General features: G+C 39.8%; 1 protein-coding gene across 3 annotated transcripts in view; it reads left to right on the top strand.

Annotated features, from left to right (window-relative positions):
- The first annotated feature begins 3,879 nt into the window (after positions 1 to 3,879).
- The window catches only part of GABRB2 (gamma-aminobutyric acid type A receptor subunit beta2), a 179,358-nt gene continuing 158,072 nt past the window's right edge, over positions 3,880 to 25,165 (top strand). For 2 of the 3 annotated variants that reach the window (XM_052771947.1, XM_052771945.1), the window contains exons 1-4: positions 4,030 to 4,280; positions 5,130 to 5,362; positions 5,481 to 5,572; positions 6,565 to 6,632. In XM_052771947.1, coding sequence (XP_052627907.1) covers positions 5,286 to 5,362; positions 5,481 to 5,572; positions 6,565 to 6,632 — 237 coding nt within the window. In that variant the 5' untranslated portion in view covers positions 4,030 to 4,280; positions 5,130 to 5,285. Of the gene's footprint in view, positions 4,008 to 4,029; positions 4,281 to 5,129; positions 5,363 to 5,480; positions 5,573 to 6,564; positions 6,633 to 25,165 lie in introns of those variants that run through there. The other variant, XM_052771946.1, reaches the window with a different exon arrangement.

Raw genomic sequence — 25,165 nt, 5'->3', positions numbered from 1 at the left:
AACTTGTGGGTTGAGATAAAGACAGTTTAATAGGACAGAAAGTAAGAAAATAATAACAATAAAATGACAATAATAATAATAAAAGGATTGGAATATACAAAACAAGTGATGCACGATGCAATTGCTCACCACTCGCTGACTGATGCCCAGTTAGTTCCCGAGCAGCGATCACCCCCCACGCCAGCTCCCCCCAGTTTATATACTGGGCATGATGTCACATGGTATGGATTATTCCTTTGGCCAGTTTGGGTCAGCTGTCCTGGCTGTGTTCCCTCCCAACTTCTTGTGCCCTTCCAGCCTTCCTGCTGGCTGGACATGAGAAGCTGAAAAATTCTTGACTTAGTATAAACACTGCTTGGCGACAACTGAAAACATCAGTGTGTTATCAACATTATTCTCATACTAAATCCAAAACATAACACTATACCTGCTACTAGAAAGAAAATTAACTCTACCCCAGCTGAAACCAGGACACCATGAAAAGCAGAATCAAGGTACACCGGCATGAATAATTTTTTCTCTGTGTGTGATGTAACAGGGGTCTTTATGCTGACAGGCTGATTGCTAATGGGATGGTGTGTGATGCATGGACTGTGACATACTAGATCTGAAGACCTAAAATGACAAATGAAACCAAGATAAAGTATCTTGAAACTTTGTTCAGGAAGTTTCCACAAGGGTTGACTATATATTTTTTTTTATTTTGCGTTAATTTATAGCTTTACAGGAGTTGAAAATGGAAGTCATGTATCAAAATAAATTATTACTAACATTCTTCTGTAATTTAGAGAATAAAATCTTACCTGATACATGGAAACAACTCTCATCTGAGTGTTTCTGATACTACTGTGTCTTACCGAAATGCTCAAAAGCTCAAGAAACATCGCTTTCATAGAACTGTATTCATACCAGCCTGTTGAGGTGCAGTGAAAAGAATTTTTTTTTAAGTGGGATTTTGCCCTTGTTACTTACATTACTTGTGATACAAGGCTACTGTTCTTGGGCTAGCATAAATCGGCATCTCTTCTGTCTCTATTGACTCGAGTGATTGGATCACTTGAGAACCTATCTTGAAATTCTTACTCCATCTGAAAGCTTATTCTGCACAATCTATACATTTACAGCAAACTATTTGAAAACCACTTTAGAACAGTTCTCAGTACATGGCCTGGGATATTGCTTGTAGTGACAGGAATATACCACTACAATCAAGGGTTGACAAGACAAGCAAAGTATAATGTTGCTTATAGCCCATTTCTTGCATAGTGTCACATGCTGTTCAGCAAGGATTGTGGGCCATTAATTTAGAGTATTTCAATTTGGGGGGGTATTCTTTTGCACTCCTTAAACTTGAAAGCTAAGAATCAAAATAATCTGCAATTGGCATTTAGAATATGACCATCTTTGCTATCTTCTCTGCAAGATTACAGTACTTGTAATCTAATTGAGATATTTTTAGAGATAGAAGTATCATATCCAGCTGGGAACCAGGATGTTTCCCCATTGTAAGACACCCAAAATCTTAGATAGCAATCCTTAAACATGTTACATGAACGGTTCTGCCTCTTGCGAATGCTGATGTTCACACCAGTTATTTCCTCTCCTTTTCAATCAAACACACGGACACAAGTGAGAAAGAGAGGGGAACGATTCTTTGACAGGTTGCTTAAAATAAATGGAAGATTTTGAAGGTGCAGAGAAGTTTTGAATGACAGAGATAGACCAGAACCCTGTGGTCAGAGAAAAAGTGGTACTGTCAAAAGTACATAGCAAAGCATGAAACCATTTGCAAAAGGAAAAGTATTGTATGACTTTCTACTCTATGTCAACATATAATGATACCCTTATCACACAGACTTGTTTGGGCACACAGAGCCTGGAATGGTGTTAAGGAAGTGTTACTGGTGTAGACCCGTTTAGACAGTGGTGCATTTACAGCTAGCAAAGATAATGAGTTATGCAGATCATCCCAAGCATGGCTCAATAGAGCTTTTACACTTCCAAAACCCAAGGATATACATTAATTTTCAACACATGATGCACCTTGATATCCATTTGTATTGAATGTGTTTGAGATGTGTTCCATTCCTTTTTGCTGGAATAGCCAGACTGAGAGCAGGTTTCACTACACATGCCACAGTGGTACTCTGGGCCCAGAATGAGTGATCCCTGATTATTAGTGCATACACCTGATCAGAGAACAAATGCTAGATATATTGGCATAGCTTGAATTCTTTGAGTGTACTATTCTAACATTTCCATGGAAATATGGTACTTTTCTGCCCTTGATTTTATGCTGATATGTACATCTTAAATTCCTGTCAGTCCAGCACTGAATATTACCAGCCTTGAGCCTCAGATTCTTGTTGGTATCTGGTTCGTATTCAGACATGGTGAACGAAACATTTCTGTGGTGTAATGGTAATTAATAGCAGAGACTCAGAAATCAGGAGTGTCAGATATAGTCCCAAGTTAGCACTTTTCAGGTGAGTTTCACAGTGCAGGATTAAAGTGTTTTACCTTGAGACCTCCTCCTCTTATAATATGATTGCAGAAGAAATAAAAGGTATCTATTATACATCTATAGTAAAATGATTCACCGCACAGAGTATCCACCATCTTCCTTTCAGGGCTATATTTCAAGAGGTTTGGCAGTGAAGCAGACTAGCTGTGTGAGAACAGAAACCTCCACTGGTGAACAGGGAGAGTGGCTCTGTAACATCAGCCATGGAACAGAAAGCTGGAAAATGCGGGGGGGTATGGGGGGGTGGGGGGTGTAATTTTAACAAATGCTTAAACGTTCTTTAACTTTAGTTGTTTGGGTGTGGGGGGTTTTTCTTTTGAATACACAAATGAGACATTTTATATTTATCACACACACAAAACCTTGTCTGTTTCATCTGGAAAAGTGTATTTTCTTCCTCTGTGTAATTCGAGTTGTTACAAATGGGAGAAGGTGGTGAAAATACGTCTTGGTGAATTCCCCCCAGCCCCCAAAAGAATGTCTTTTTTTTTTTTTCCTGGAAGCAAAAACCAAGCCGATACTTACTTGCTCTCAAAGGCACAATGTGATGTTTTAAGGCATTGGCAGTGGGGGGAGAGGGGGGCAGGACTCGTTCACCCCGCTGGAAATGCTGTCAGCCCGTTTCGTTGGCAGGACAGGGCAGCGGAGGGCGGGGGAGCCGCTCCTCGCCGGCAGGACGCGCCGGGGGCTCCCCTGGACCCGCTTCAGCGGCAGGTGGACGCTGCGGTCCTCGTCGCGGGGCTTCCCCGCTCTTTAGCGCTCCGGCCAAGGTAGATGCCGGTCCATGTTAAATGGCTGCCTGCTTTTCGGGGCTGCCGGCTGTTTTACGGTTTTGCTGTTTATTTTTTTAGCAGCCCTGCCGTCTCTCGGGGGCAGCGCCGCTCCCCTAGGCGAGGCTTCATCCCACCGCATCCCTGTCCTCCCCCGCCTCTGCCCTTTCCTCCCTCGCCCTTCCCGGGGAGCCGCCGCCGCCGCCTCTTCTCTCCGGGCAGCCACCCCCTCGGCCCTCCACCCCTCCCGGCGGCTCCTGCTCCCGGGCCAGGGTGCGTCTGTGTGTGGGCTCGGGGCCGTGCACGCCCGCGGCACCCCCGGCCCCGGCCGTGAGAGGCGGCTAGCTCCGCTTTCCGCGAAGTACACGCGGCGGCAGGAGGCGGTGGCCCGACCCGGGGGTGGCGGGGCAGGGAGCTCCGGAGCGCCTCAGCTCTGTGCGTGCGGGACCGAGCTGTGCCGGGGAGCGAGCGGGCTCTCCAGCCCGCCTCGCTCTCTGTGCAACACCCTCAACCCTTGTCCCTCCCCCCCCCCCTTTTTTTCCTTCTTTCCCCCCCCCCCCTCCTCCACCCTCCTGCAGCGAGTTAAATATTTCTTTTGTTAATTGACGCCCCAAGTGTTCCCAATCCCTTCCCCGCGCAGCCCGGGCCGGCCGAGGACGTGTGCACGCCCAGATCCGCTCGGTGAAGCAGCACAGATCTGCGGGGCCGAGCGGGTATGTGTGCGAGGAGGAGGAGGAGGAGGTGGTGTAAAAGGAGCTGCGAGCACAAAGCAGATTTGCGAGGAATAATTTAACTCCGGTGTTTGTTGTTTTTCGGGGGTTGGGTTTTTTCCTTCTCTCTCTCCTTTCTATCTCTTTTTTCTGCCCAGGATTTAAATGTCACTCAAAGCATCCCCAAATCAGCTTTCCTCTCGTCTCCGGTTTCTTCTGAGGCATTAATTGGATCACACGCTGCATTTGAAGAGCTTGGGTGTTTTACCCACGAAGGTAAGTGGGCTTATGAACCTGCGCCGGGTCTGGATGGTCACTAAAAGCTTGACTGCCTTTCAGGATGGTGTTTTTCTAACACCCCCCCCCCCCCCCCCCCCCCCCCCCCCAGCGCCGTGGCCAGGCTTAGCTCTACCTGAGGAACTTCCATCCCTGGGTTAAACATCGGTCGATACACGGAAAATGCGCCGGTGGGCCCAGCCGGGGGGCAGCGGGGCCGCGGGGGCTCCGCGCCCGCCCCTCAAGCACCAGCAAATGACCTGTGGGAGCCGGCGGCGGCAGCCGGCGACCCCCTCAGTCCCCAGTGCCTCTGCCCCTGGAACAGCGCCTGGCAGCACAGTAAGGAAGGAAGCAGCCTAATCCCCTCTTACAAGGAACTATTCGTCATCATTTTTTTCCTTTTTTTTTTTCCCTGAGAATTACTGTAGGCGCCCATCACCCCTCCTCCCCCACCGCCCGCCCCCGTTGCAAGCGCCGGCTCCTTTGTCCGCACCTCGCCTAGCTTCAGGCGGTTCTTTCCAGGGACCAAAAAGTTAAACTGCCCCTTTCCAACCCCCCCCCCCCACCTGCCCCTGGCACCATACGTAGGCTGTACATTCCCCTTTTTAACCTGTTCTCCCCTCTGTCTAATCCGAGTCCGTCCAGCGCTCCCCCGCCCCCCCTTTAAACGAGGTTGCAAAGCCACTGTACCCTGCAACTCCTAGAACTTCTCTCCTTGCTGTGATTTATATTCTATACTAACAAAAAGGACAACAAAAATATACTCGATCCTCCTGTGGATGACTTTTTTTTTTAAATAATGCATTTCCTTCTTCCCCTTTAATTTTTTTTTTTTTTTTTTTTGGCAAGGAAATTTGCTCCATCTCCAGCAGCAACCACTGCTCCTTTTGATGTTGTGGTACGCCGTGCGCATGCGCTTCACATTAGAATTACTGCACTGGCCAGAATAAGTTGGATCTCTTCTTCTCTTCACTGAAATCCTAAATCATATCAAAAGCTAAAGGGATGCTGAGAGTCCGGAAGAAGGGTTACTTTGGGATTTGGTCATTCCCTTTAATAATAGCCGTGGTGTGTGCACAGAGGTAAGTGATGAAGGTATCTCTTTACTTTGAATTGCACTGCATGCTGCTGCTGAGAGGAATGTACAGCTTGGGTCTGAGAAATAAGAAATAATGTAGTATTATTATTTTTTTTCTTTAGTGTCAATGACCCTAGTAATATGTCACTGGTAAAAGAGACCGTGGACAGACTGCTGAAGGGCTATGACATTCGCTTGAGGCCAGATTTTGGAGGTAATTTCACTGCTTTTGAATAAGAGAGATTACGTATCCGGGCTGTGTACGTTTGGTGTGTGTGGTTTTTAAACGTGTTGTGGGTGCTGTTGCTTTGGGATGTGTGTGTGTTGCCATTTTCTCAAGCCGATCCAAAGTTAAGCCCATTGATACTCAAATTTCTTAGCACAGGGTGCTCTTAATGCGATCACTTAAATCTCTTGCATATTTGTAATCGGTCCCTCATTTTCTGTGTGTGCTGATACTTTGTTAACCTGTAATTAAACCTTTGTTTAACTGGTTTTATCGAGATGCAAATCTCTTAAGTTTACCCAACGTTTGTTCCTCTCAGCCTAATGTGCCTGTGATCACAGTTACTATTTTTGAGTACAAGATGTGCTGTTAACTGATACAAAAATGTAATTTAACCCCCTGCATGCTCCTACTTCGAACTAGTTTGTTTATTTCGGACGCGTTCGTCGTGGGCGTCCCCTTGCCCCTACCCCCGGGGCTCACTGGCCGCCGTCCCCTGGGCTGCCCCTTCTGCCAAAGCGTAGGACTGGGGGTGGCGAGCCGGGTCGCGGCCGCGGAGGCCGGCGCCGGAGCCGCGCTTCCCGGGCGGGGGGGAGAGGGGGGAGCCCCCCCATCCCGGCTGGCCCCGAGCCGCCCCGCGCCCTGCTCTCTCCGGGTGCGCATCCGTCGGCGGAGCGCGGAGAGCCCCGCTGCCAACACGTGTGTGCGTGTTACATAAAACACCGCTACAGCTGGCGGGGGGCGCACGGGGTGAATCCGGTGCGAACGCACGTTCCCCGCGGATCGGTGGGAGCCTGCTTTTGCTTGCGTTTGGGAGGGCGGGGGAGGGAAGGCGTGGGGAACACTTTTCGCCTTCCTCCTGACTTTCTGGTTTTGTTGAAACGTCCTTTCATTTCTACGCCGTCTTAGTCCTGCTAACTCTGGTAAGAATGAGTTAAGTTCGTAGAGATCACATTGCGGACCATCTTGTTGGTTTGCAGGTCCCCCAGTGGCTGTTGGCATGAACATAGACATTGCCAGTATAGATATGGTCTCAGAAGTCAATATGGTGAGTATTTAGGGTTTGGGGCTGGTCGCTCTCCGAGGGGGTGGCTGTCGCTTCCCCCGCCCCTGCCGAGGCGGAGCGGTGCCCGCGGGCGTGCGGGGACCCGGTGAGGCCTCCCGCCCTGGGGCGCCGCCAGGGAGGAGCATGCCGCCTCCGAGAGGGTCGGCTAGGGGGATGGGGCGGGACGAGGGTCGCGTTTACTCCCCCCCCCCCCCCCCCCCAGCGATGGAGTCGGGGGAGGTGGGAGCCCCGGGGCGGCCGCGCCGGCCGCAAGGCCGGTTCCTGCGGCAGCGCTCCCGAGGCGCTGCCCGCCCGCACGGCCGCGCCGCCTTGCCGCGAGCAACGGCGCCCCCTGCCGGCCGCGCGCCCGCACGGCAGCCCGCCGCCGCCTGGCCGCGCTGCCGCTCCGCGGGGCGCCGCGCGGAAGGGGCCGCTCCCGCGCACCCGGCCCGCGGGGCCGCGCCGCGCCTCGCCTCGCCTGGGTGGGCGCGCAGCGTGCCCCTCGCCGGCTCCACCTCGAGTCGAGGTTTTAATGGCTAACCTGGTTTTATGCCTTTCGTGCTTTACTTTTTTGTTGTGATATTAAAATATAACTTGCTGTTTTGTCTTAGCAGTGCACTTTTGATTTAAAAAAAAAAAAAAAAGCGGTTTTTACTTCTGTGTGTATCCAAAGCTTACCAGCCTGACACTATTTTGGATGGTCATGCCCAAGTCAATGATTTTACAATTTTAATTTTTCAAGACATTTGTCTCTCTTATCTAAATAGTTTGAATTGAACGTACTCAAATGCTGAACTTGTTCATACTATAATAACTCACCACTTTCTATATTTTGCTTTCATTACCTGGGAGACTAATGAAGTGTGGAGAAAATTGGAGAAGTTTCAGATTCTTGCTGTAGAAGAAACTGTTCTTGGTTTAGACTAAACTTTTCTAACACTTACTTTCCTTATTTGCAAGTGTCTGGGGCCAAGTTTTGAAGTTTTTATCTTAACTTACACCTTACTTGGTTAAGGGCACAGAATTTGGCCTAGTACTCTTAGGGAATTTTAGAGAATATGAGAAGGACAAAATAAAGACTCTGAAGCATGGTAGCACCAGCTGTTACAAAATAAATGTGGTTTTGTGAAATATTTGTTACTAGTGATAGAAGTTTATTGTTTGAAGCAAACTTTCCATTATTCTTGAAGAAGTTGTGAGGAAATATCTTTCTAAATACAAATGTGATTTTAGGGATACTGCTGTAGCTGTAATGATGCATTTGAAAATAATATTTTGAAAGCTATCAGTTGTTAATATCATTCTACTACTAAAATATTTTGTTTAATTCCTCAGTGACATCTTTGGGTTCTCAGACGTGTTGCACTGAATGAATTGGCAAACATTTGTTCTCAAACTGGATGTGTTGTATGATGTACAGGAGTTTTTTCATAATGTAAAATATAGCCCTTGGCCTAATTTGAGGATGACATTACTGGTGGTTGTGCTGTGAGACTGGGAGGTCTGGGTGACAGAGAGCTTGATACTGCTCTTTTTCAAGATACTAGGAAAATTCTGAATAATTTCACCTTGAGCAACATTACTTGTGAAATATTTCTAAGTGGTTAAAATGGGCTTCCACACTTTGTTTCACTAAACTTGTAATTTAGTATTCTACCTTCAGCTTTAAGTGCAAAGAAAGAAGATTGCATTGTATTTTAAACCACTTGCTTTTCATTAAAAGAACTACAGGTAGGGGAGATATGGACATACAGAGTTATTTCTTAGCCATGAGCAGTGTGGGAACGATGAGGGTTTTCTTGATGGAACTGTGATCTACTAGGTCAGTGTTATATCCTTGCATCCCTTCAAAACTGGAAGGTAGCGCCAAATGTTTGCTTTCCATGTGAAAAGTTTGTGAAGATTCTTGTGGATCGTCTTTTCTTTGTTTCTTTCAATGATTTCTAGAAATTTGGTTTCCAATTAAGGGTGATAGCATATCAGAATACCGTGATCTGACATACATAAACTATAAAACTGAGTATTATTTTTAGTATTCTGTAGTCAGTTTATTGTGTTTCTGTAATGAAATATTTGACCTTTGTGAGAAAAGTCTTTTCAGACTATCAGCAGAACTCTGGGGGGTGCGAGGGGAAATGTATAAGCAATTTTGTCCCACGCATTTGCCTAAAGCATTTAAACTCTGGGCTCATTTTTTACACTAAGAAGCTACCTATTTCTTAAAACCAGGCACTCATTTTACATAATTTTTTTCACTTAGTTTCAGAAGAGATTCCAAACCAAGATTATTTTCTTAATCTGCTTAACTGCAAAATGTAACATGTAGCAGTTAATTTTGCAATGATCTGTATAGCATAACAAGTACTAATATACCCCAGCAGGCTTAAAGTAAATGAGGACACATGCAAGCAGATGACAAAATACTTAGTATACAAGGCCTTGATTTTTTCCTTGCAAAGTCACCAGAATTTGGGGTAGAAACCACAAGGAATACCATTGAATGCTAGCTGATGCAAAGCCTTCTGAGATAATGAGAGACACAGAAAGAATCTTTGGGATTTATGGACCTATATTTCTGAGCCATGGACTTGCTGTTGCTCTGCCTGTAGTCATGGCAAACACCACTGACTTGAGAGAAAGGCAAATCATTGCCTAGAGTCATGTATTAACATTAATGGGATCAAACTTTTGCCTTGGGAGGAAGGCTAAATAATCATAGTTATTTAGCTTGAGATCATTTCTGTTAATTCTAATGTTAACTTACTTTAAAATTATCGTCCTTACACTTCTCTTCCAGTCTTGACACATTCCATCTACCATATACATTTGTGCTGCTCTGCAGGCAGAAGGCTTGTCTCCAGTGTCATGAAGCAAATCATAAAGTTTTTACTGTGTTGAACAGGAGAATTTAGAGTCGCTGTTATAGAAAGTAAGTGTGTGTTTAGCATGTTCAAGAAAATTATTGTTGACTCTGAATTCTTAAAGAGGTGATAAATACTTCACATCATAACAAACTCGTAGTGTAACAGGCTTTACAGCTGCCTTCCAAATTATTTCTTGTATGCAACAGAGCTGAAACTGTAAGCTGTTTAACCTTTTGTAGTCAGAAACTTGAACTGGCATATATCTTAGATTTCAAGAATGGTTTCTAAGTACTGGTACTTGTGAACATAATTCTTTCCAGCTCTGGGGAATGCACTGAATGCACGTGACAGAAGTGAGATCTTCAGGCATATGTGGTTGTTGAAAAGTGTCATGACTCTTTGGACTCTTCCCCCCCCCCAAAGAAAAAATATACTTCAGGTAATGATTTTATGCAGTACAATAATGATTATGGCTAATTCCACTCACTTCTCTGGACGAGGCCCTGCAGTATTGTTAACTGTATGTTTTATGCTAGTTATACTGTAGATTTTCTTAAGGTTTCTCTTATTCAGGTAACAATGGAAAACAAACATGGAGGGGTGTGAAAGCTACTCAAATGGTTTTCCTGGGCTAATGAATTTGATCTTATGTAAGATTAACTGTACTGCAGGGAGTCTAATGTAATGTTCTCAAGGTAGTTTCCAGGTGTTTCTTACTATACTTGAATTTTCTTCTTAGCTTTCTTTTCCTTAATACTAACTACTTATTGTAAAAATAATATCTCTAGAGAGCTTAACAGTCACTTTTTTTTTTTTAATAACCAGTGCTAGCTGAGATGTCACATTTCCACATTTTCATCTCCTTAGTTAATTATTGGAGCCCCTGACAACACAGCAACTAAGACTGTTCTCCATTCTAATTTTCTCCCCTTTCCTCCCAACAGTTCCCTCAAACTGTTTTAAAAAATTGATACAGGTTCATTAAGAAGAACAGAAATAAATTTTCTTCCCTAGACACCACTGAAGATTCTGCATAACATGTTGTGCATTTGATCTGTCTAGATAAGACATGAGGATTTCTATGGATAATGTCGGTCATGTGGTGGTTTTCAATGTCTTGGCTTATTCTGTATTAAATAGGTCAACATTTTTTTTTTTATAATTTTTTTTTTTCCTTCCTTGGTCTGTGGCTATTCTGGGATTCTAGTACAGGATGTCTTGAAAAGAGAGAGAAATGTTCTACAGGTGTATATATATATATTTTTTTTTTATCCAGGAAATATACACTTTTTGAGGTAGAGGGTTGTATATTTAATTAAATATAACTATTCATACTGTGGGTCATTGGGGGTCTGCAGAGAGGAATCTGAACAGTTTATTTTAAATTAAGTATTTGCTTGCTTATCATTGTACGGATTTTGGCACGTGGACTCAGCATGTGTACATGGAGTTAAATAGATACAATAGATTGGTTTGTCTTAGTGGGAGCCATTAGGGTTGATTGAGTGCCTAATCTTTCCATCAAGTGCAAGTTGGAGAAACAAAGGAGCTGTTATCATCTATCAGGGAAAGGTTTACTTATTAGTGTACGCGAAGTTTTACACAACAGATCCTAATAACTGCGAAGCTCTAAAAAGAAAAATAAGCTTTTTTATATTATATTTCACTTTGAGATATGCCAAAGTTGCATAGAATAGTAAGTATAATGCTCATAGATCAGAATATTCTCAGTCTAAAAAAGTACAGGCACAGCTGTAGTTTGCTGATAGACCTCTGACTTTCAGTTGCTTTTGATAATAGAGACCCAGTAATGGTTTTCTTAAAATCTCTCATGGTTTTTGAGGTATTTTCTGTAGGGACATTAACAAAGCTCGAGAGACATAGGTTTAGATTATGAAAACAACAGGAGCTGTGTGACTACCTCTCAAGTAGCAGCAATTATCTTTATGTGTGAAAAGGGAAGAGATGGCTTGTGATATAAAAAGAAATGGGGGTTAAGTGGTAAGGAAATAGGGTGGAGCTGTTCCAAACCAGAAAACTCAGGGGGAAAGTCCTAGTAAAGAAAAATGAAGAGAAAGAAAATCGTAAACCAGGAAAAAAAGTGTCCTATATACACTGGTACAGAAAGAGGTGAGAAAAATGGTTCCTGTCAGCAATATCTTCTTTTGTGGATCCATTCTAGTTGTACATGTTGCTGTACGTGATCCATACAGAGAATAAGGAGAGGACAGGACTGAAAATGCATTGAAAATGAAATATTAGAAATATTGGGAAGGTGTTGCTTCCCTAATCCTGAATACTTCCTGCTGCTAGAGACTGTTGGTTTTATTATTTCCCCTGTGTCATAGATGCATATGCTTCTTCACACAAAATTACATTTCTCAGCAGATAGTTTGAATTTGGCTCTCGCCAAATTACTGTGCTTGTACGCTACTGACTCATACTGAAGTGTCTACAAAGACTCCTGTGAATGCAGAGCAGGTGATGTGTATCTTAGAAGTGAGAACTTTTTTTACGGAAAGCCCTGTTTCACCTTTTCCTTCAGTTATTGTCTGGGTTAACATCACAAGACCTTTATTTTTGAACTGGACTAAATTACATTAGTATGGATTTCCATTTCTTGTTATTACATGTGTCTAATTCAGGTATTTTCCTTTCTTAGCTTTAAGGTATGTAAAAATAAATAAAAGCTCCCACGTTCAAGTAAAATGTTTATTCTTGGGGATGAAAGCGAGTATTTCTACTGGTATATTACATGTGGATTGAAGTTTTCATGTTGGTTTTGCTAGAAGATATATAGCCACAGTATTTAACGATTTCTCTAGAACATATACGCAGGAATGTAGTGAGTTTGTGACTGCTTCTATAAGCTAGTTCAGAAGCAATAATATATTATGTATATTTACATATATTATGTGTATTGATAATGTATATATGTAGAAGCATGACATAATTCTTGTTTCTTTTTAAGGTCAATATAAATGGTTTGTTAATTGGATTGTGCTTTCGGTGTGCTACAGTGTTGCAAAACTTTAATCAGTAGAAAATCTTCTTGTTTCATTGGTGGTGGTGATTTTTCAAAGTGATCGCTCGCTTCCGCAGACCAGGGGATGGTTGTCAGTAATTTAAAGAGATTGCCTTGGAGGTGATTTGTACAACTGAATTAATAATTATTGCCTTCTTGTTTTTAGAAAGCCTTGACCTATAAATATTTAAGAAATTTGGCTCCTGCCATAGAAGAAAAGACATATTTATCTTTAATATGGTTTATGGGCAGTGTCTTGGTGCTAAAGTGTGGGAATGAGCATGAAGTGTACTTTGTTAGCTCCTACTGTAGGCTGCTTTATTTCATAACTTCTCTATTGAAAATGACATAAAATCTTTATAGATGAGCCATGTAGTAGAATGAAAGATTTTTATGTTGTGCTCTACAAACTTGTTACAAGTTTAAGCTGTTCCAATGGTCGTATTTGTGCTTCTTAGTGACTCTAAAGTCTGTCAGTGCACCATGACTGAATCCTTATTATTCCTCCTTCCCTTTTTTATCCTCAGACCCCGTGCAGCCCTCTGCAAGGCTTATAGTAGAGCCTTTGGTATTCAACAATGTTGAAGTACAGTCTTGTATAGTAATAATTCTTTTATTTTTCTAGAAGTAATTCAGATTCCTTGTAGGCTTTTAGTGGTTAACGCTGTAGGTCTCTGCAAGTGCTTGTATGAATTAGGTAAGGAAGATTTAGTCCCTTCATTTCAAAGGAGGGTGCTCATCCATGAGGTAATTTTTGAAATGCCTCTTTTAAGTAATGGAAGATAGCATTTTGTTTGTCTTTAGAGTTAAGAACTTTAGAAATAGTCAAATGTCTTGAGTTATTAATACTGAAAAATTGGCTACTATGGGTGGATGCAATCTGTAATTTAAAAATAAATGAATGTGCATAATTACATTAAAATTGTAGGCATACTGTGGGCTGACAAAAAGATAAACAGGACAGAAGCAGCTTTGTGCTTTATTGTAATTACTCTTACTATGCATATACAGGGATTCCCACCCTGCTCACATTTCTTGACAGCAGTGGTATATACAATGGATGTATAATGGCTAGTATAACGCAAGCCTTGTAAGAATAGTGATAAAGTGGGCATATTTACAGTTATAGTCTTACCTGTCTGAAGGCCAGGTTGTGAAGTAGCAGCGCTCTCACTTTATAGGTTTTGCCTATGAAGATCTTGGCATGCAAATTGTCTGGCTAAGTATTTTCAAATCAGCTCATCAATGCAAAGATTCTCCCAGACTTGGAATCACATCTATTGCATATGTCCTTTTTGTATGAGTTTTGCAAATAAATCTGTAATTACTTCCCAATCAAAACTAAAATTTCTGTTCTAAATATGAAAGACATTTAACATTCAGGAGGCTGACATGTATGCAACTGAATATAGAATTTGTAGATCATATTTAAGGTAGGTTATCACAGGCCAGATAAAGCATTTAAAGTGTGAGCTCTTCCCATGTCCACAGACTTAAAGAACAAGGGGACTGTGTCTATCTTGAGCTGCTTTTTGCATATCTCCATCAAGGTTAAATCCTATTAATTTTTATTCTGTAAATACTGACAGAGGGCTTCATTTGTTAGTTTTCAAGTAATAAGAATTTAACTACATGGGGAAAAAAAAGCAACCCTTCTGAGAGATGCATTTTGCATTTCAAGTGTGTGCTGTTGTGGGTATGGCAGTATATTTCCACTGATTTTCCTATAGACAAACCACGGATTCATTGTGATTGTGCTGAAAGACAAATTCAGCTCTATAAATTTTGAACAAGTAGAAGAAAAAAATTAGAGGAAATTTGGCCTTGGACAGGGGTAGTATATTAAATTACTCTAATGAATGCATATTAAAACCAATCCAGCTGCTTGAAGTCAAAAGTCCTTGTTCCAGTGCCTGTTCTCTGGACTATTTCTTTTCTTCTTTAATGAATAGGCATTTCCATTAACTAAGCAACTCTGTGAAAATGGATTAAAAACCAGAATTTTCTTTCACAGTTGAGTGCCCTGATTGCTGCTCTCAAATGTCTCCTTCCTGTGGTCATGAGTTTTTAATTCTTTGCTGCATAGTAGCCTGGGTGCAGTGAACTTCTATTCTAAATAGTTTCTTAGCCTATGGTAGTTGTGAGTGGAAGTATTCAGGCTGCAGAGGACCAGGAACAGAGGTTTTTAATGTTGTGAATTAACCTACGCTGCCAACACACCCTTTACCTTCTCTGTTGCTGGAAATGTTTTTGAATTATGGTAGCCATGACTTGCTATTATGTTAGGCATGACTTAACCATACTAGCTTTATCTACTTTTTCATGAGATTTAAATATTGTAAACCTGTCTGAATGGGCTTAAGTAGGAACAACATGACTGCTCACCTGGAACAGCTCCATCCTGAATAGAACTGCAGTACAGGTCTTTGGGAATTGGGAAACTAAATAGTCAAAATGGCAGAAACTTGTGAGCGTAACCTTTTCCAGAGGTGAGTCATCACAGACAATTTTCTTGAAAAGTTGTTTTGGACCGACATATGGTGAAGGGCCCTGATGTGCAAAATGCCCTAAATGTTTTGGGTTTTTATTTTTTTAGATACAACCCTTGGAGAAAAATGGGCACAAAGTGTAGAGTTAGGTAAAGGTCATGCTAAACCCATTTGAGATGAGAAGAAGGTCTTCCGGAAAAGTTTGTGAGTTTTCATATATTTGGGATGTCTGAGAACTGTGACTCTTGTGACGTAGATTTTCAGAAGTGTTTCTCATTCAACTTCTTCCATTGCGTACAGCTGTGAAGTAGCTGGAAGTTCCTATTGCTTTCGAGGAACTGAAGGCATTTTTTTCTCAGTGAGAACTACCTTTTAAAACATGTAATAATTAAGTATCTGAATAAGATACTGAAGCCTCTTGAAAAACTATTCACTGCCATGAATGCAGAGCCCTTTTGAAAATCTGGTCCTAATTTCTATTATAGATTTTTTTTTTTTTTTTTAATGGAAGTTTAAATTGCTTTTTAATACTTGGAACAGAGATCCTTTCTGCTCAACTGTGTAAAACTAGTGCTCAAACTTATTTGTTCTCTGTATAGGCCTTTAAAAAGGTATTTTGTAAAAAAATTTAAACATACTTTATTGCATCCATTTAGCGAAAGCAGTGAAATATTTTTAATTCCTTATGGTCCGTAAGGGTATATAGGTGTTGTCATTTGCATAACAGTTATTACCCAATAGTCCAGAAGTCGTTATGGTCCGTTGTGTAATACATATTTGTTTCTTTTATAAAGTGTATTTTTGAGTTAATAGACCCTGCAGCTCCAAAGGAGTTGTAGGGCATTGTGGCAATTTTTTTTCCTCTTTCAAGGACTGCTGACCCAATAGGCTCCCTCAGGGGTGTGAGAGTAACAATGTTAATCCATGTTTCACAAGATATGCACTGAAGGAGTCATAAAATTTAAGTAAAAAAAAATTAGTTTGAAGGTCCAGTAGATTGAGTTTCTAAATTAAATAATTTAGGAGTGTAACTGGTTTTTTTATTCCTTGTCAGGAAATGATTTGTTTTTTTAGATTGTTTCACTAATCATGTAAGTCCAGAAATGACCAAAGAAGCCTTTTAATCAGTCTGAAATCTTCCTAAAATTTATGTGAATGCTGAATCCATTATACTGTCCTGTTGTTCCTTTTCACTGATATTTTGTGATGTGGGGTGCTTTTAGGAATTCCATCCTTAATAGAATTAGAGATGTAATGTTCATATCTTGTAGCATCTGCCACCTTAGGTTGCTCAGGATAAAATGCTTAACAACCTAAGTAAGTAGATAGAAAAATTACTTGCAAAATTACTTTCTTTTTCCAATTTTGCAAGAAGCCTTTTCAAAGGTGTAGGAACATTTACTGAGTTAGGCATAGCTGAGACCTTTCTTATCAAGTTTCAGTCAAAACTATATTATTATAGCTGATGTATAAGTCTCTGAAAAATAGATTTGTAATGGAAATGCCAGGAGACCCTTAACTATAATCATTCTTGTTAGTGTAAATGCCTAGAAATGAATACAGTTTTCATTGATCTACTATTATGTGACACAAGTGACCACTTACAGAGAAATCCATAATAATTCTAGTTAACTGGCTGCATTCAAAAATGCAGTTAAAAGTACCCACCTCTGTGCATAGGCTTTGCAGAATGCTTTTGTGAGCTCAAGTCCCACCTGAGACTTGTTTTTGAAGTCCTGAAATGTGTAAATCTGATGCTGATTTTTCCACTGAGGCTATTTCTGCCCTGTTTTCACAGAAGATTTGTGGGTGCTTAAATGACTTGAAATGCAATACAAGATGGCTCCTATAACGTCTCAGACATTGAGTGTGAATGGGGACAGTCTCTACAATTGTTTCTGTGCAATATGTGCTCTTTTGAAGTGAATGGATGTACTTGGTAGTTTTTATTCGCCAGAAAGACGTAAGACCTTGCTGGCAGCTTTAATTTAAGGATATTTAAAAGCTGACGAGCCCAATCATGGGAAGAGCGTACTTTTTTACTCTTAGTCTTGAATCTGTACCATAACCAAATGCATTGGTGAGGCAGCATTAGGAGGCTCATGTGGTTCCTACCAGGGCCAAACTTGATAAATGGAAGACATAAGTTTACATCAAAATCTTTCTGGCATCCTTTTTTACTTTGAGTTAAATGAATAAAAATGAACCTTTTTGTTCTGTATCATAAAAACATCTTGGGTAAGGTAGATGGTAATGCAGTCTTAACTGGAGAATTAAATTTTGATTAACTTTTTAATTGAATTGACTTTTTGAGAACACAATGATGTATGAACTTTTGATATGGCATTTGACATTTTAGAGATAGACATCTATGCCACAAAAATACTGACTAGATAACAGTTTTGTTAAAGCATGAAGGCAGCAATTATTTAGTAAAGATTCAGAATGAGATATTTCAATCAAAATTGCTGCTCTTGTATACAAAAAGGTTTTGGTTTAATCAGTTTTATGGGGAAACAATTGTTTTTGTAAGGAAGTATTTAATATTTTATGTAACTTAAATTATCTCAAGTTAAACTTTTTGAAAACAAAGAACGTGCATATGTGTTTTCTCATTAAGTAATTCATAATAAAGAACATTTTCAAGTGGAGCATGTAGTACTGGTGGCAGGTAAAACTACTCATTTTCCTTTTGTAATTTTAAATAGTTTGCATTTATTCCTTTCAGTGTCCATTAGCAAATTATACTGGAAAAAGCTTTTTTTTTTTTTTAAACTGGATATCATATCATTATAGCTAAATAATATATTGACTGCAATATTCACATCTTTTTATCTTTGTAGGTGTTAGGAACCAAAATATTATTTAGCTGGAGAGATTAATATTTCCACTTTTCTCAGGTTCTGTCTAATAAGATATCACAGCTCTTGGGGTTTGGAGGTTTTTTTTGCCTTTTCTGTCCATACTATGCTGTGTCTTTCTTGACGAATGACATACAAGCACTGTTCTTACATTACCATCTTCTAAGTGAATCCCTGTATGCTTGTGGCTGTTTGTAACTCAGTAGTAAAATTGCTGTTTGGCTTTTGAAAATTGTTTCTTAGAGTTCTGTGCTTGAGGAGCATTTGCTGTCAAAAGAAACATGTCACTGTGGTGTTTGGCTGATGTGTCTACCTCTGCCACTTTGAAATTTACTGTTCAGAACTGCAGGATGTAATATGAGAAGTAATGTGTTGAAACCACAGCATCAAGATTCAGGTCAAATATTAGTCAAAACTTTTAGTAGTACAAACACTGGAGGGCTGAAATTGATGATTCATGTTACTCATAAAGAACCACTATGATTTTGTTGGAAAGGTTATAGGTCTAGTTGATCCTACCTTGGGAGAAAAGGAAGGACTGAGAAATGCACAGCAGTTCTACATCATAAATACATTACTTCATTACAGTTAGCATTCTAAACAAAGATTTTTGTTGGTTTATTTTGAATTATATCTTAAATGGGAAAGAACTGTGTTTGGGTAGCCTTAATTACAAAATAAAGGGGTGAGGCAACATCTGCATTTCATTAGTTAATGGGGAACTGAATAGTAAATAGATTTTTATAGATTAATACTATTAATGCACTGTTAATACATAAATTAATGGTGTTTCATAGCTTAGATGATAAATGACAGACTGCTTACTCAAGCTTGAAATCAGACTGTTTTCCACAAATTGAAAAACAATTCTGTATATCTGATGGGCAAATCAGGAAAACAGTGTTGTAACATATCAACAGAATAGCTAAATTGAATTATTTTTATTTGACTCAGATTTTTACCTTAAATTTTGTTTTTTTGGTTTGAAATCTTTCTGCCTCAAAAATGTATCCCTTAACCTTTCCTTACCTTTTTTTATTATCTTTAAGATAAGGAAAACTACACTTGAGCTTCAGTAATGATAGTCATTTAAAAAAAAAAAACCAAACAAAAAACAAACCCCCCAAAAACCCCACCCAACTAACAGACATCCTTCTCTGCATAAGAGAAGAATGTATAGCAAGATCACATTTCTTTAATCACTGATTTTTATTTCCTTAGGCCTAGTTAGAAAGCAAGTGACAAGGAAGAAAGCTTGGTTTGAGAAGGTAGACAGGCAAAATATTGAACAAGGGTACCTGAGAGGAACAAGTACATATGGAAGTAGGTCTGGTCCTATAGTATAGCAGCATGGAGTTTTATGCTAGTTTATGAAAACAAACTTTGTTTTATGTTTCTGATAGTTGTGACAGTCAGGTATGTGAGCTATACGAAAGCAGTAAGAGCAAAATTAATTCCAGCAATTAAGTGGCAGTATTTACGTGTATTAAATTGTTTGATTTAGTTACGGTGGTACATATAGTCATATGGTAATGTATCATAAGAAATTATTTTGCACTGCTTAAACATTTTTTGCATTCATGAACCTAGAAGGACTCAATTTTTAAGTTTTTATATGCTGCATCATCAAAGTAATGGTCTTTAGCTGTGTTTCTCTGTGATTGTATTAGATGGCCAGATATGGCCTAGGAGTCAGTTTTTTTGACAATAGAGAGCCTATACTGTGGCCTGAAATCAGAGAGAGTAATTTCATTCCTAAAAGTGATTCTTCTCTTTTCTTTCAGGTTATAGTTTAACTGATTTTTTTTTTTTTTTTTAAACTATTGAGGGATGAATGTTGTTTCAGTCTAGTACCTTTACCCAGACACTGTGGTCAGTACATTAGGGATGACCACATAAATTTAGCAATTTGCATGTGTTATTAATGTGTAAACTATACCTTACAATTTCAGCCTTACTTTCAGTATGTATTTGAGACCTCTAGCACATCTATTTCCAGCCTATGTCTGTGCCATGGTTAAGTGATTCTGGTGCTTATTGGGCAGATATCACGAATGTGGTGGTTCCGTTGTTAAATTGTTAAAATGATTTTACCAATCATCATCTACAAGAATGCTCTTTTCCAAGAAACTTGTTGAAATACCTGTGCTGTGCTTACTTGGAAGCATCACTTCATGGCTCCTTAATTTTACAAAATAAAGTAGCTGTACACTTGAGTGGTCATAGTTGGAGTGTCCCATGGATTGGATTCACTGAGATCAGAAATGTAAGAGTGGCTTTCGTTTTGTTGGAGTTGATATTTATATTGCATATGTTTTTCTGGGGGAAAGAGGCTTCCTGCCTTGAAATGTACGCTTTTCATGTTGATGAGTATTTGTGGCTGGAGTTTCTGGGATGGATCATTATTCCTTTTGCAGACATGCTGACAGGAAGTTTTTGCTGGTTTGTTGTTGGTTTTGATGGTTTGGTGTGGTTTTGGGTGTTTGTGGTTTTTGGTGGTTTTGGTGTGTGTGGTTGGTTGGTTGGTTTTTTAATGCTAGTGTTGGTGTAAGCAGTTGTCTAAGGTAGATTCCATGGCTAGCATTGAGTGTGTTGAGACTAATAGTTGGGGTGGGGGGAGGTGTGTGTATAAATTTTTTTTTTTTTTTTTTAATTGGTTTAAGGAGATGGGCAGTCTGTAAGGTGAGACTGTTTGTGGAATTGGCAATTCGGTTTCCATGAATGACACTGGGTCTTGTCAGTTGCTGAGGTCAGAAGGGCTTCTTTGCTACTCTTGCAGTTAATTACAGTCTGTAAGTGGTGGCTCGCATAGTGGTATTTTAAAGGCAGTCTTGTTCCTGGAATCTTCTTATCTCATCTACTTACGGTTCAGGAGAATGTTCATTTAGACCGTCTTCTGAGTTGCTACTGATCTTCAGGTTTTAGTGCAATATATATGTATTTTATTAGGGCTACCCATTTCTAGATTTTTGAGTTACTCATGCATTCTTCAATAATAAATTGAGAATATATTCTTTATGGACTCTTTAAATATATTTATGAAACTTTTATTTCAGAACAGGAAGTTAGAACATAATGTATGTGAGAACTCATGTTGAAATCTGAGTGGAAATTAATAGAGTTACTCAGCATCAAGACAAATTTTTGATAGATACTGGAATTTGATACCTCATTTGCAAATACATACATGCAGTGTTCTGAAGAGCTTGAATATTATATAAACAATGACTATTTATATTTGAGATCCTCCATTTTTATATATTTAGATACTAAACCTTAGCATACAGGAACATACAGTAAGTGATAGAGTGTGTCCGAAGTAACCATGGAAGATGCTTCAACCTACATGCTATGGCTTTGGAAGGCCATGTTCTAAGTTTATTTAGGATCGCTTGTATTTGGTAAGCACAACACAGCATCAGTTCTACCAACAGAATAGAATCTTAGGTGAAGTCATAACCAAGTTTTTGTAAGATGCACTCTGGTAAAATCTGAGATTGTAGAGAGAATGAGGTGTAATCATTGTGAATTAACAGCAGGCAACTTATCAGACTTGTGAAAGTAAGTAACTTATATGAACCAGTTTAACCCACAAATAAACATAAATTGTAATCACAAACCTTGAAAGTTTTTGTTAGTGTCAGTTGATTCAGATATGTGTAAGATACCTTTAAAATGCAAGGCTAACCTAGCTTTTAAATGTTTTGTCCTGCTTGGGAGTGAAGTAAATAACTCAAATTGGCTTGCGAAGAGAGATGGTTGGTCTGTCTTTGCGTAGTTTTTGAAGAAACACAATACTATAGAAAAAAAGCATTAAAACATGGGGTAAAAAATGTTCTGTAAAAGGTGTTTGACTTGCATGAAGTCATTGACAAAGAAGCATGGAAAAAGATCCCAATGCACGTGAAAGACAGGCAGAAGGTTTAAACTGCTATTAAGAGTATTGTGGAAGGTCAAGGATCTTCTTTAAGGCTCACTGAAGTCTTTCAATGAGTCATTTATAAATGTTTTATTAAAGGTATAACAGAAATTAGTATTTTGTGGCATTTTTTTTCACTCAATACATAACAGAAACATAATAGAAAAGGGAAGTGCACAAAAAATTCTGAGGCACCAGATTTGTGTGGTTTCTATCAAGCAGCCTCTTCTGTCCCATGGTGGTGAACTCCTTTGTTTCTTTCTACTTCTCCTGTTGGGTATTTCCAAGATACTTCTTATACAGAAAGAAGCATGGAGGCGAATTCTGACTGTTGTCTGTGAAGGCATTCTGCCTTCCTGCTGAGCAAGAAGCAGGGTTTAGAGGCTAAATTGGCATGTTCAAGGAAGCTCTGTTGGAGAATTAGCTTGAGAAAGACTGATTTCTTATTAGAAAGTCACTTAACAGGGAGTACTTATTTTTGCTATTACTCACTGGGCCTGTGGGTTGGAATTGCTGAGAGTGTTTTTGAATGCAGCTTTCCATCTACTGATTTTTAAAATCAGTGTCTTCTGGGGGAAGGCTGTAAGCATAGTATCAGGGCAGATCTTCACATAACGTTTATCTTTTGTGCCAAAAGCTGAACCTACTTTGCAGAAGTTGGTAATAATCAGGACCTTTTCTGTACTTGTTCTCCAAATAAAGTCCATGGTTATTAGATCCGTGGGTCTTTTACTGCTAATTTTGTTAAGACAAGCTTTCCTTTTGAGGAGGATTCTCTCTCAGGAATCCTAAGGTGGGTGAGGAAGAGCAAATTGCACCATTCTGTGTATAAGGTCTGTGAGAAGGATAACAAATGGAAGAACAATGTCTATTTATACAAAGGAAAAGACAGAAAAGGTATTAAGAACTAAGCAGGCACATCTCTGAGTGCAGGGAGGCAGAAGAGAAGAACATGTTGGCTTTGAAATTTTCAGCCCTGGGGTGCAGACTGCCGCACTAGGAAATTGCTCTCACAATGAGGTGAGAGTGAAAGGAAGCCATTGTCCAGTTTCAGATTTTCTGTTCCTTTTAGAACTTACTCCAAATAACTGTATGGTCATTAAGATAAGTAACAAACCACAATGGTTTAACCTTTTGTAATGGAAGGTGAAGTTAAATGATGGTTCCTGTCACTTGTCCTGGGATCCAGGGCTAAGTCTGAAAATGAACAACATGGTGCTATTGGGTACTATGGAGAAATAAGGTCTCTTCAATCCCATGGTCATCTCTTCTTGATCACTGAATTCTGGACCAGCTGATACATAAAAGACAAAGTTTTAGAGGCCATGAAAGAGAGCCACAGTAAAAGAAGCAAGAAATTAATAGAGGATGAATACAATAAGTAGTTTTTAATTTCATTTGTTCTGAATGTTGATATATTGATGCATCTTCCAAACACAAAATAGAGAAGAGATAAAGTAGTGTGTATATATAGCTGTATATATTTGTAGGCTGGAGGAACTCATGTCATTTGGAAGATCTAGAAGAGAATGCCAGTGTATATGGCTATGTGACTAGCTTCTTTTGTAAAGACAGATATATAATATGTCACCTTTTAGTAGGAGAAACCATATGCTGTTACTGCTGTTGTTTGGGCACCTTCCTTTAAGTAAGAGATAAGTGAAAGCTTAAACGAGAAAGGTAGGTTATTGACGGGGTTTTGTAAATAAGCATTTCTGTGTTTTAACACAGTCCTAGTTGATACAGGTTTTGCAGATCTTTAAAGAGAAAAACATACAGTTCCATTTTAAATATACCACTTCTCACTCACAACTTTCATCTTATGTTAAAGCACACTTAACAGAATCATCAATCTGCTCTTGAATTGTCAGTAATATCAAATCTATGAAACATAGTTGGTTTTGAATTTGAAACATTCATTTTAATTTGTACATGCTACTCTTCCAGTGTGCTCGTTTTTCATGAAGACACATGACATTTGCTTGAGAATTCTGTTCTTTAAGAAATATTTTTTTTTCCTTGTGCAATAGTCCAGTTGTAAGCTTCCACCCCTCGACTGTTTTCAGATGCTACTGTATCCTTTTACTGTAGGATGGTAAACCATAATGTAATTTGTTCCTTCCCCCCTCCCCAGTCTCTAGTTTAGGTTGGGTCCACATTATTGCAGGCAGCATGTCTGGGAGCCCATTCTGCATTTTGAAAACAGCCCTTTTTTCTTACTGAGTATAGAACGACTCTAGGGAGGGGTAGTCTCCTGGGATAAAGTCAGCCCTTGTGACTTTTATGCCCTTTGTGAATTTTCTTGTCATATTTTTCACTTGCAGTTTGACCACAACAATGTTGGATAATGCAGGCACACAAAAAAATGCATGTATGAAAGCTGAAATGCATTCATGGACTTTGTATTGAACATCAGCTGAAGTGCAAACCTCTCCTCATCATAGCTGATCTGTTTTCCCACTGTTTCATCTTGTTCTTACTGGTTTTTGTTCATTGATTTCTGTCAGTTTGGCCTGACTCTGCAGTGCTTGTTTCTCACTCTTCTCCTTGTATGGGTGTGTAACAGTTCCCATTCATTCAGTTCCCTGGGTCTGTTATGTTTATTCTGGCCAGTAAAATGGTTGAGCATCAATGGTTCCGCAAGTGTAAGCATGTTTACAAATACAAAAATGTGATGCTGAATTTGTAGTGTGTAAATGTCTGACCGTTGGCCTTAATCTAGCTGGGTGCTGCTGTTGTATCATGGCACTGACTGCAGCAATAATGGCAACCTGAGTGCTTACCTAGACAGAAAAAGAAATTCTGTACATTCTGTCCTCACATTTTCATTTGCTGAGGACACATATACTTTAAGACATAAGCATGTGCTAGAAGTTAAGCTTGTAAGTGTTTTGCTGAACAGCGTCCTTTCAATCATCCTGGCTTCAGTCTGCAAAATTGAGTATAGCTAGGAGATGGGGGAGTTTTCCGTTGTAACTAATGGTAGTGTCATAAACAGGATTATGTCTTCAGTTTTAAGTGGCAGATTAGACGACCGTCAAGAGAGAAAATCTGTTTTCCAGCAAATATTCTCAGTGATAAAGAACCTTAGAAGAGAAAGATAAAAAGTGATATATAGACAGAATTGTTTCTATGCAGAATATTTTTTCCAAATTTCCCTTGAGGCATCAGCTGTTCTCTGAACATCGAAGAAGTTCGTTGCGCTTCTGATCAGCTTCCCACACGTTCTCACCCACACCACTTTGCTGTGTCATCTTAATGTCATTTTTAAATACTAACAAAAGAAGCATTTTGTTTATAATGCAGAAATAAAGATCTTGAGAGGGGAAAGAATGTATTTTGTATGTTGTTTTAGCAGATCAGAGCTGACTTATGAGT

This window comes from Harpia harpyja, chromosome 20 (genome assembly GCF_026419915.1).
Source record: "Harpia harpyja isolate bHarHar1 chromosome 20, bHarHar1 primary haplotype, whole genome shotgun sequence".
Taxonomy (NCBI): Eukaryota; Metazoa; Chordata; class Aves; order Accipitriformes; family Accipitridae; genus Harpia; species Harpia harpyja.
This window is presented reverse-complemented; position numbering and strand designations above follow the sequence as displayed.